Source organism: Motacilla alba, chromosome 3, assembly GCF_015832195.1.
Source record: "Motacilla alba alba isolate MOTALB_02 chromosome 3, Motacilla_alba_V1.0_pri, whole genome shotgun sequence".
Lineage (NCBI taxonomy): Eukaryota > Metazoa > Chordata > Aves > Passeriformes > Motacillidae > Motacilla > Motacilla alba.
Window position 1 is genome coordinate 70,501,022 of NC_052018.1, and position 13,071 is coordinate 70,514,092.

Consider the following 13,071-nt stretch of genomic DNA (forward strand, 5'->3'; position numbering starts at 1 on the left):
TATCTAGTTGGGATAATTGCAATGCATGAGGAAATTTCTGAACACTTCAGATGTCCTGGAAGGATATTTCTCTTGTCTGTTACCAGTTGCATGTTTTTCTCTGTGTGTGGAAAAAAAAGGGCTTAGTAATTTAAAGTCAGATGAGCAATAAATAGAGTTTTCCAAATCCACCAGTGACCATCACAGGCTTGAGCCTTACACAGTGCCTGAAGGCATGAAGTTTATCTTCCAAACATCATCCTCAAAAGATGCTGGCTAGGCTAGAAGACAACTTCTGTCCTGTCAGAAGAACCCCCTGGCGTTTTCTGCCTGACTAGAAGTTTTGCTCTGACCTGGCTGGGCAAAATATGACTCCTTTTTACAGTTTTGTTCTTCAGCTAGCTCAGGCTGACCTCTTGGTGTGGTGGTGCTTGTTGTATTTGGAGTTGTGATCTGCTACTCCTTTAAAGAAAATTAATGAGCGACCTAGTCTTGCCCCATGCATATAGTTGGGATGCCACTGCTCTGAAGCTGTTCTTGGAGTCAGAAGCTGTAGGATGGGTTTGAGCCCTGTTTAGTGCCCTGTGAAGTACTGGCTCATACCTCTGAAACAGCTGTCCCAAAAGCCCTATTTCCTTTAAAGTTGCCTTCAAAACCAGCATGGAGGGAGTGCTCATGGTACTGGGTCTGTGACCCTGGAGATACTTTGGTCTTCTGCCTGTTCCTCCTGGCACTGCTGTGGCCAGAAGGGCAGCAGCTGCCAGTGGAGCAGGTGATGCAGCCTCTGGGTCAGCCAGCACCCACCCTTGGTTTTGTGCTGCCTCTGCAAACAGGGAGGAGCTGTGACCGCACTTCTAGCAGAACTTTTTGCTGCTTTCTACCTCCTGACCTCGCCTTTGTGAATGGAAAGAGGGAAATCTGACTTCACATTTTACGTTAATTGATGTGCTGTGCGTTTAATTTACGCGCCTTTTAAATTCTCACTGTGACTTCTGTGTTTCAATTTTTCTCAGATTTTCAGTTAAAATGTTAAATTTTTTTCTGAAATCTAAAATGAGCCTAAACCACAGTCTGAAAAATATATATGTATAAATGTGCCTGACGTAGAATGTGTATTTTATAAATTTTTTGTGTGCACAAATGATTGCATCACTGAACTGACATTTTTCCCTCTGTGTTTTCTAAAGGGGAAATCAGATCCTGCTATTTAAAAGCTGGCTGTCAGAAGGAAGGAAATTTTAGACATCAGCTATCAAATTGTGATTGTATGTCAAATGCTCAGTAAGTAAGCCCTTATTTTTAGAAACATTGAAAGTTTTCATTGCTGGAAACTATGAAACTGTAGCTGTTAAAGATGCATATGAAGGGGAGTAGTGGTGAATAAATGTGCTAACCTTTTCTAGAGAGGTCAAAGCGGGAAAATTTTGTTTTCTGCTAAAACACTGACAGCTTTGTAAGAATATAGGAAAGAAAAAGTGAAAATGAAAATCAGAACTATGCACATGGTTTTATTTATTTTCTGGGAATAGCCCAAGTCAAATGTAGCTATTATAAATGAAATTGTAAACAAAGTGGGACTATTCTATCAACCTTGTCTTGTTAGCTTGACATACCTGTTGCATTCTTTACAGATTTTTAGTGCTGTGTCTGTATCAGTAATTGACCTGTGGATTCTGGCAGCAGAGCCTTTCTCCTTGCAATAAATCTGTAATGATAATTTGCTGCTCCAATGAGGAGCTGATCCAAACAATTTTCTTTTTTTTGAAAGTTCTTTTTAGAATGATCCATATAAATCCTGTATTTATTACTGTGGTTTCCACACTCTTCCTTGTGATCTGTTGTTTGCGTATCTGTAAAAATAATTGTAGCTGTTCATAAGTATTTTAATTAAATAATATTGGTTTTCATACTGTTTTACAGCATTTGGAGAAGCTGAGTGAGGGAGTGAGAATGGTGGTTTTTTTAATAACATATATTTTTCTTCAAGTGTTTGGCTTTCAGTGGAGGCTTTTGAAAAACTTTGGACCATGTTAAAAATAGTGTTAGCATTTTAGATAGAATGCTAGTATGAGAGACATGAGAATAATGCTGTTATTTGTCAGTGGACTAAGAGTAAAAAATAAGAAAAAATTGAATAGTAGAAATGTTCTGTCTGTCTCTAGCAAAATAGCCCCCTGCCCCCATCCTGGTGGAGTTCAGTTTTTGGCCTAAAAAATCAAACATTTTACTTGGGTTCTGTTTATTTCTTGCAACTCTCTTTGTTTCACCTTGCGCAGAACAATCTTCTGCTCCCCCTCCCTCTAACTATGAATTTGAATCTGTCCTAAATTGAGAAATAGTTTTCTGTCCCCTGACTTTTTTTAATCAAAGGAAGGACCATCTTCCTTCTCATGTAAGAAGTCATGCTGAATCTGCCTTTGCTAGATGCTTAGGTGACACTTCTGTCTTGGTTTGCAGACCTTAAGGGATGAGGTTTACTTTTAAGGGGTCCACTCAACCATATTAATAAAAGCAAGTTCACATATTCTTTACAGGCATTTACATGCATGTAATTTCTTAAGATGAGCACCTTTGCTGGAAGTCTTCTGAGTAAAGTGGTAGTTCAGACCAGGGAGTGGAACAGATCAGCAAAGAGGAGTGGGTTCCCAGGACTTTGTGGGAGTTAATAGGAAGCCAGAACACGAGCTTTTCCAAGAAGAGAGCAGCATGAAGGAAAGTTCAAAGCAGAAGTGAATATGAAAAATAAGGAAAGGGGACGAGGAAGCTTGAAGTATGCTGAAGCTGGTTTTTGCAGGGGCAGTTTGTAATGTCTAGGCCAGAGAGATTAATGAGAGCTGTTTGTTCAGTGGGCAGTTTCTACCATCTGTGAGTAGCTTGAAGGGTAGCACTGGAAGGAAGGAGTTTTTGTTTTTTCTTCAGGTGTTCACCATCAAGTAGTTTTGTATTTAGACAACATGGAGCACTTACAGCATATAGAACATGGAAGAGCAAACCTGCTTTAAGGACAGTACAGGAATGATGCGTCTTTCCCTCTCCCCTGTCCCCACCTGCAGGCTTGCTCATCAGTTTTGTCAGGTTACTTTCTTTTTTGCTAAAGATAAGCTATTTTTTGCAAATGATCAGTGAAGGAAAGGTTATTAGTGAAGAAAAAGGCAAATAGGATAAAATAAAGCACAAAGTGTAATCAATGAGTGCTTCACTTACTAACTTCTATGTGTCTGTCTGGAGAGGGTCCTTGACAAAAACTATTCCCTTGAGGGTGGGCTCTCTCTGGTGGAGATGTTCATCGTAAGAGTAATCCACACCAACAGGAGATGCTGCTGTTATGGAAGGATATTAGAAAAGAGTCACGGAAAGCACCTCTAAGGTGAACATGTCTTATCTACAAGCCCATGAAAAAGTTAATTAAGGAGAAGACAATGATATTGACAGTACAGCTTCATGAGTGATTGAAATGTTGCAGAAACAATCAATAGCTTTAGGCCTGGTGTCTGAATTCATTAATGAGCCATCCAAATATTTCACAAGTCAAGAAATCCAAGAGAAAATTAATGCCTAGCCAAAAGAGGTGTCATCCTCCTTTCATAGGAGGGGGTAGGTTTTTGGTCTCATGGAGCCCAGATTTCAGAATTTAGAATAAGCACAGAGAGCAATGGAAAGGTTTGCAGTAGATATGTATGAGTTCTTAAAACACTTATCACAAATCATGCCTGCTTTATACTGTTAAGATTAAGCAGCTCCTAAGGGGGAAATGTCAAACTGAGTTAAGAAAGTGGAGTAACCATGTGGATTTGAATGGACTGTGCCATGATGTGCTTCTTTATGAGGAGAACTGACTCAGGACAGAGGATGACAAGAAGCCTCTTGCCCTGTGGGTGTTGTTGGGAGAGGCAGCAGACCTGTTGCTGGTGTCTAGGAGCTGTGATGCTTCTGGGATGCTGCAATTATGAAAGGGGAAGGAATTTTGACTGGACAGGGTATGAACTATGGCTGGTTTGTCAAGACTAAAGTAATTGCCTTATGAATTGACCATAGGTAACTATCTTTTAACAGTGTTATGCAAAACTGAAGAGATGTTTAAATATTACTCAAAAAAAGTTCTTAGAGAAAGCCTTGAGGCAAACTAATTAATGTTTTATGATCTTCAATTCAAATTCTATCTTTCTATTTCTGTCTATTGAGTCCTAGTATTTTCTTTTCCATTTGTAGGCTTAAGCATTTAATATCTGATTATTAGGAACTGAAATTAAAGTAGTATTCCTGTGGCCCATTAACATTTTATCTTGTCATAGCATCTGAAATTAATTTCTCACAAATAATTCAAAATCTTAACAATGTCACTGTCACAGAAGTGAGGATGTGTTATGGTTTTATTTTTCTTCTTTGTTTTTGTGTGCTTCCTGCTTTTCATTTGCTTAGGAAGGGCTGGATGGACAACAATGGATTGCAATGTGCCAGAGAAAGCAGATGTCCAAATCTGAAGGAGTCTGTAATTTCTTCCTTCAGATACTCTTTGACGTTTTGGGCAATACTGTTAAAGGGAATAGACTTTGTCTTGTCATGTCTTTCTGGTTCTGCGGTGTTGTGAGATGATCTTTGGAGTATTCTCCAGTTTATCAATATTAATGTATATTCCATCAGTTTCTACTTTTTGTCTTTGTGTATTTTTGGTTTTTTTAGCTTAATTTTTGGCTTTTTCAACTATAGTAGTTGTTCCTTATATTACCTGTACCTACAGTCCTTGTTGTGGGAAATTTACAGAGCTTCTTAAATGTAGTATAAATACTGTCTTATTAATAATTCCCAAAATTATGCCTTAATTCTGTTAAAGGTTACTGAGAATTAGAATTTTTTCAGATTGTTTTTGCACTTGGTTCTTGCCAAATTGTCTCTCACTTGTCTAGCAGAGCAGCTTTTAACATATTTGGAGACCTAGCCAAGTTAAATCTTGAGGAGGTTTTTATGTTGCAATTATCACCAAAAGTAGGTAGTTCCTTTTCCATCATAATCCCCACTTTGATGCATCATTCTTGTCACTGAGTTTGGTAAATTATTTAAACATTGGCAGGACTAATCAAGTCCCCAATTATTGTCAGTGTAATTACCCTGACCCCACTTTTGTTTGTTGGCTTGCCAGCAACACCTCTTGCCAGCAGTCCCAGTGGAATGGGTTCCCTGCTGAGCTAATTGCATCTAAATTTGATGCTCCCATTACTCTGCCAAGTTCACCTCTAGCCATAAATTTCTTTGTGACAGGCTTTGACAAAAGTATAAACTCTATTCCCAGATCATAGATTATGTTAGAAATAAGTACAAAAAGACCATTTGAATCTATTCTGAAGTGAGTCACCAAGACATGTGATGGAGTCTGGCTTTCCTGGAGGTGGCTGAACAGAGCAGCTGCTTGCTCTGAGTTTTGGTGACATTGGGAGACAAAGCCATCACTCCAAACATCCTCCTTTCTTCCTCCATCACCTAGATTTATATGCTGAGTGCTATATTGTAGGGAATATCCCTCTGGTCAGTCGGGGTCAACTGTCCTGACTTTGTCTCCTCTCAGCTGCTTCTGCACCCGCAGCCTCCCCACTGATGGGGTGCTGTGAGGAGCAGAAAAAGCCCTTGGGGCTCTGTGTAAGGGCTGCTCAGAAATACCTAAAACATACCCGTGTTATCAACACCATTTCCAACACAAATCCAAAACATAGCTCCTTACCAGCTACAATGGAAAAGTAACTGTGCTCCAACCAAAACCAGTACAAACAGAAAGAAGGATTACCCAGCTCTTAGCTGGGTATAAAAGCACCTTCATGTTAGATGCAGATTCTCCTTGCTGTGTGACACTTGAGCTTTCATTTGGAATAAATTATATATAAAATCCAAGTTGCTGTATACCTTTAAAAATAATTATTCCAGTTAGAGCCTTATCCTGCTTTCTTGGTCCTGTATCTTTTAATTTACCCGTAAAATTATTAAAATATCACTTTTTGTAGGATAAAATTATATTCATGTGTTTCATTGCTACACGTGGTTCAACCATACCAGTAAAATTATGCATTCATATTGCACTTTCCAGCCATGTTCTGTCTCAGCAGTTGATCCTCTGAACTTCTCACTTTTTTTAGATTAGACTCTGACACTGAAACCAGGCTTCTAAAAAGCTATTACAGCTAAAATGTTTTGCAATACAGATAGAGACCTCAATTTAAAACAATTGCTTATATTTTTTTGCTTGTTTTGAGAATAATTTTATTTTTTGTATCACTGGGGCCAAAAAGTTAAAAGAAAGTATTTGCAGCAAACTAGTGGCTAACAAGTACTAAAAAAATAATTTAACGTACCTGTCAGTACAGCTGCAGAGTGCTGGTGTTTCTGGCCCTGGGCAAAAGAGAGAATGTCAGATCAGTGGCCTAACTTATTTGATTTACATTTTCATCCCAGAATAAGCTGACTGAGTGCGTTATGCTATATGAAAGTCTATCTGAATGCCTTAGTGGTACTGTACATCTCCTTCATAAATCCACTGATATTTAGTGTGTTCACTGCTGGAAAATTCCCTGGACCTTTGAGGTTATTTCTCATAGAAGAGAGTAGATTTTTTTTTTTGTGTGTGTTTCAAAGTGTTTTAGAACATGACCAAAAAGCGTGTCCCTGAAGCATCTTTGTATTTCTCAGCAAGGTGACCCAAATAAAACAATCCCCCACTGCTCTTGTAATAAGCTGCTGAATCTTAAAGATTTCTTAGAGCTTCTTGTCAGGTTGTGCAGTTCTGCAGCTGAGAATGTTTGGGAATGGATGTGACAAATATTACAGAGTCCTCTTTGGGATTCAGTGATTTCAGATGAGCTGCTCCCCTGGGCATAGAGCTGCTTGAACACAGAAATGAGCAGGGGGTATGCCCTGAAAATGGTAATGTTTGTGTTGTAAGGAAGCCATGGGTTTTTCTGAAAAGTACTCTTTACGAACTCAGTAGCATTTTCCTGATGGCTTGCCAGGGGCAGGAGGAAACCCTTGCGTTAAGCTTGGCCAGTTAAAATCCTTTCCTTTATTTGTGTCAGGGTTTTTAGCCGTGCTTTCACCTGAACACGAGTTCAGGACACGAGTTCGGCAGGGACGCGAGTGTTTCCAACAGAATGAGACTCAGAGGTGAGAGGGGGCCATGCTGCCACATGATGGCAGCAAAATCCTGCTCAGGACTAGGAGCTTATAGAGTACTTTATGTGCTGGGACTGGTTTTTCTTCCATGCCCTGCCTTCCTGTGAGGAGAGCAAAAAGGAATGTTTAAAAATATTTTGGAGATAACACAACTGTGGAAGCTATTAATGCACAATTCCAATAAGGCTGCATCTTCTCAAAATGCATCCTCTAGTTTATTAGTTAACACATACTGTTTGTTTTTAGTATATTTGTCTTTGATTTGAAATGCAATAGGCTTGCAAATTATCAGTTTACATGCTTATTAGCAACATAAAAATATCTGAATACTGGAAAGTAAGAGTGTACCGAATGGACCCCATTCTTAACATTTGAGTAAGAAGGCATTCATCACTTCCTGCCTTCATATTGATCACAGTGCCTTTGGGAATGTGCTTTACAAGTTCTTTATGTCCATCTGCAGTAGCTGACTTTATAAGTACCACTGCTTGTTTTGCAGTCTATTGCAACACTGCAACAGTGATCTGATATTTTCCCTGCCTATTATGTCAGTATATCACTACATCCAGCTTTTACATTCTGTAAACTCAGATATTCTGCCTTATTGCTGTTAGGGGTGTTATTTTTGCTAGTTAAAACAAATGCCAAAAATTATCCCCAAATCCTGTAGTAAAATGTGTATAAATACACATTTGTACAACTAGCAAAATATGAACATTTAAGAGAGATTTCATCTTTAGTTTGAGCTGCCATCAGATGTAAGCAGTGAAGAAAGTTAAGATGCACATTCTGAAATAATTTTACACTTTATGAAACTGCTAAGTCTTATTAAAAAAAAAAAACAAGCGAAGTGTGCTTCCCCTTTGAATTTTTTGTTTTTCCTGTGATTGGATTTGTCACATAATTATCCACTTCTGATGCAGCTATCACTGGCGTATTTCAATCTTCTTACATGCTCTGAGTTCCTTTTTAGTGTGAGTCCTGTTATTTGGGAACTGTAAGCCATAATTTTCTTAAAAGAAGCAACATCCACAACTTTAGTGGCTTTTGGTGTCAGTCTTGAACTGTGCAGTGACTCTGGTCAGATTGGTGCTGGCAGCTCTCTAGTGGAGGCCAAATGAGCAGCATCAGTTCAGACAGCTGCATTTGAGACACAAACTGGCTGTTTGGAAAGAGCACAAGGGTATGAGTGCGTTGAGTTCCTGCTGTGTTGTCAGCACTGGCTGAGTCTCGTACAACCATATCACTGAGGTCTCAGTTCAGTGTTTTTGGGTGTACCTCAGACCAGTACTCCAGAAGTGATTGCTTGTAGGATGGTGCAGGAGGAAACATTTCCAACTCTGAGCTGCCTTCTGGCTCTTTTCAGCTGTAGTTGCTTACCACCACCTAAGGGCAGTATTTTAGGCGGTATTACACACAGCTTTCGGCTGTATTATTTATTATCACTATGAATATTTATTACACACTGTAAACTCTGTAGTGACCCACACAGCTGTCTTAGGTAGTCCAGTGTGATTTTTCTGGTTTTTAGCATGTGAGTATGTGTACTTTCTCCAATATGCAGATTAAAATGAAGTTTAACCAATACCTGCAAAACAGCTTTATTAACAGGGAATTCTTTGTGGTGTGCCTGTATAATGGACTCATGGGGGGGGGGGGGGGGTGTCAGACCCAAGGCAATCTAATCCTTACAGAGGGGACAATTTAGGCTGGATTATGTTTGAATGGCTCAGGCCAAGTTGTCAGTGGTATAAGGCAACAGGCTAAATGGAGAGGAAGAAGGAAGATTTTTCCAGCACTGTGTGGTTATAGTGAAACGTTCTATGTGTTGTGTTATATGATTGCTCCACTACCTTATGCTTGCTGAGTGTTCTTACAAAATGGGATTATGAGCCAGAGAAAAAATTCCTGGTTTTATACCAAATTATCAGTAGAGGGTGCTGTGTTGCTTTTGAATTTGATCTGCGTAGGTTATATGTTTATGAAAGATATTTTTAGTTAATAATTTATTACTCAAAATTTAGTTCAATTATACCTTTGCTTACATTAGCAGTGCAGTTTACTGTGATAGATCTTGATAATATTAATTTGATTCTGCAAATGAACAGATTTTCTGTTTAGCAAGATTCTGTGTTATACTGTGATCAGCTCTGTTATAATGATTTTATGATTAGAGAGTGTTTGCTCCTATTTATGTATGGTAATAAATTTATAGAATCTAGTTTATAGGCTTACAAAAACACAAACACCATCATTGCATTTCTTACTGGTGTTTGCTGTCAGTGTGATAGCAATGTCATCAGATGAGATGTACAATTTCTAAGTAGCTGTGCAAGCAGTTTGTCTTTGGGGGTAGCAAGTGAATGTCAGAAGGAGGTTGTGTGGAAAATAGGGATAAGGAAGACAAAAGCAGTAGACAGGAGCTGAAGGAAATGGAAGATGAGGAGAGACTAAGAAGATACAGAGAAATGAGGCTGATGACTGCCAAATGACAGATTCTGATTTTGGAATTGTTGCTTTACTAGCTCTGCCTTCCGAACTTCTCTGCCCTAATTGCTTTTTCAGGCTTATAAAGTTTCTGACTCTTCCCCACAGTCAGTGTCCTGGCTGCTTGTGGTTTCCTCTGCCACTTGCTGAGAGGTGGATTTTTAATGCAAAAACTAAACAGACTATGGGCACTCTTGACTTTTTGGTTAACTTCAAGTCTGGTGGGAGATGATTTGATCTCCTAGGTTTGTTCTTGGAAGAAGCCTTATTAGTAAAAGATACTTGTTTTCTGAGAACTGATTGACTCCTCTGGTACTCTGTTCCATCCATCTGTCCTTCTGCTATTTCCATTTTTGGTGAATGTGGGATTAAAGATGTGGTCCAATCTCAAAATACTTTTGGCTTTTGTAGAAAGACAGCTAAAGATGCAGCAATTTAGTGAAGATTGACTCTTCATTTAGGAAGGCATGAGCAACCACTGTTTTATTCCCCTGCTCTTTTGTTGAGTCACCTTTTGGGCAGGAATTCCCACGCTAGTGTTCCTGCATAGCCTGGGCTAAATTTGCCTTCTTCTTGCTGTGAACAGGGAGGCTCAGGGTTGCACCCATAATGACAAAGAATGGGATAGCTCATCCCGAGGAAACAAACAAAAAATCCCTTGCCTTCCTTCTGACTGGGCAAGGTTGCTCTGTAGTCCATATCTGTGGGAATCTTAATCCTAGGAGACATTCCTCAAGACTTCCTCCACTTTATTCCTGCTTAAATCTTCTGGTTGTGATCCAGGATCTTGGATGAGTGCCATCCCTTCTGCACTGTTTTGTTAATAACTGCTGACAAAGGAGATGATTCTTACAGAGGGCTGCTTTGTGGCTGGGACATCAAGTGGGTTGTGGTGGACCACGTTCTCATTTGCTAGTACTGTCCACAGGGAACATGACAGCTTTCCTGACTCTGTGGAGTGGATCATGCTGCTGTCAGTTGCAGGAGGAGTGTGGAGTGCAGAGGAAGCCATGAGGGTCAGGAGCATGGGGTGCTCCCATTTCTGCTCAGATGAGAGTTCTGCTGGAGTGGCAGATGGTGAATATCAGGTCTGGAATTCAAGCCTGATAGCAGTCAAGGCTTTGAAAACATAAACTAGCTGGCTGAGAAACCAGAGGCAGGATGGCTCCTCTGCTGACACCCCAAGGCTAATCGTGTTCCTGTTGGTCCAGGCAGAGCTATCAAATCCTGGAGGGGAGGAGAGAGTGTGTGCATTTGAACCTGTTGGTGTGACACTTCAACTCTTCTAAGTAATCCAGACATTGAGCTGTGTTCCAGAACAATGCTAACCACTGCAGCTGAAGTTAACAGCCAGTCGTGTGCAGGACAGCCGTAATTTTAATGCTTTAACAAGGCTTACGTAGGAGCCTTTGGGAACTGGCAACCAAAAGCAAGGAAAGTTGAGTTAACTAAAATTAATAAGGTGCCTTTGGGGCAAATGTAGGGTGTGCAAGAGGAGGGTTTTAATCTTTGCACTGCCATAGGCTTCCTGGCTGTCTGTAGGCAGATTGCTCTAGTTTCTTCCTGCTTGTCCTTATGCAAAATAAGAACAGCAGGTATTGACTACCTTGCATGTGCACTTAGGTGCTTTCACCTCATGTAGGTACAAAAGTAGTAAGAGCCCAAAGCAGGTATCCAGGGGCAGTGAGGCAATAAGCTTGGAGCAGGGCACTTGATATATAAATCGCATTTGGAAAAGAATTAGAAAGAAGTATTCAAAATAGATTTCTTCCCCAAGTAGCAATTATTCAATTTCAATAAACTTGTCTCTGAAACCCAGTCAGTCGTGTCATGGTAACATGATTTCTGCAACCCAACAGGCACTGCTGCTCTAAGTGCAGATTTTCACAAGTGTATAGGTGCTGTACTACAACACAAAACAGTAAATGTGAGGAAAACAAATAAATAGTATCTTGCTCAGGGCCCTCCCAGTGTACACTCAGTACATGAGGGATATCTGAATTAGCCTTGTGTGAATTAGCTCATGTATTATTATCTTGGTACAGCAGAAGGAAGTTCTTGTAGCCTGGATTCTCAGCAGGGTAAGTCAGTACTCACCAAATTCAGCGCAGGTGAAACCAGAGTAGCTTGGTACCTAAGTGAGCTTGTTGGAAGCTATTCTGGGATCTCTGCATATCTACTTTGCAGTTTTGCTCTGTAGATCTGTATCTCTAAACTTAAATTGTCAATGGACAGAAAAAGGCACTTCTGAAGTGTGATTCCTTGAGGGTGTTCATCTCAAAATGAGAAAAGCTGTGATACAGAAGTATCTGTTTCTCTGTGGTGGATGTAGTAAATCAAGTTTATCTGAATTTGGGTGTTGACTGCTTTGTGGATCTGTGCTAGGTTTCAGATATGAAGGTGGAAGGTTCCCGAGTCCTGTGAGCCAACCAGTAGTGTAATTACAGGCTTTCACCTGTAATATTTTAGAATTGTTAAGAAAATATTGCTGCTTAAAACAATCTCTTTCTTTCCTGTCCTCTGTGCACAGTGAAATACAGTTCAGCTCCTCCAGCACTACCACTTCAGAGAGCCAAGAGCCATCTTCTGGGGATCAAGCAGCCAGCGCGCTTCAGCAGCAGCTCCTGCTGATGGTGGCCAGAAGGACCCTTTCAGAAAACCCACGGGTACATTGTTATATCTGAGTTTCTAGCATCTTGATGGACTGCTCAATAAACAAATGCTGCAGGCTTGTTCCTGAGACAGTTTTGTTGATTTTGCTATACTGCTTTTCCTGGTATTGCTCATGTGGGAGAAGATGTGTTTTATGATGATGGATGCTACTCAGCTGTTTTCTGCTGACACTGAGTAGTGTCCTAGGGGACTATTTAAAGGCTCCATCACTGAAAAAGTTAATCTTCTATCTTCCACCATATTTCATTTGGAAGACGACACAGGTGTTAGGATTTTAGACACACCACCAGATTTTAATAGTGTGAAGTGTTTATTCCAGGTTCATTGCTGTCATAAAACCTCATGTCTGGTTTCACTTTTCTGAATTGGACAACCAGACCTCTGAATGTTTGCTGTGGAATGTTGAAGCCACCTCCTCAATGCAACTAGTAAAAGAAAAAGGCCCTAAGACTTCAGTTTGCATGGTCTTATGTGAACATGAACTTTACAGTGTTTGGGGTCTGTGACTTAAGGCTATAATCTGTTTTTACAATTCCTTTTATAATAACTTTGACTTTCTCTCTGCTTTGGTAAATTTTAGTTTGGTATTTATGAATAACAGTAAAATGACAGTTAATTGCCTTTCATCCTAGATTTCACACTGGAATGTTAAGCTAGTTGCAACTTGCATAAAGGAACTATTTTAAACTAAAAATCAGTAAATTGTCCCAAATAGTGTCTTTCATATTTGGACAGTGTCTTCCATCTGAAGGCTCTGATGTTTTCCAGATATTTATAGTC

At 39.9% G+C, this 13,071-nt stretch overlaps 1 protein-coding gene across 2 annotated transcripts in view; it reads left to right on the forward strand.

Annotated features, from left to right (window-relative positions):
- Nucleotides 1-13,071, forward strand: part of PCNX2 (pecanex 2) — a 154,662-nt gene that overhangs the window by 22,891 nt on the left and 118,700 nt on the right. For both annotated transcript variants that reach the window (XM_038130803.1, XM_038130805.1), the window contains 2 exons: nt 1,167-1,260; nt 12,149-12,284. In XM_038130803.1, the coding sequence (XP_037986731.1) occupies nt 1,167-1,260; nt 12,149-12,284 (230 nt within the window). The remainder of the gene's footprint in view (nt 1-1,166; nt 1,261-12,148; nt 12,285-13,071) is intronic.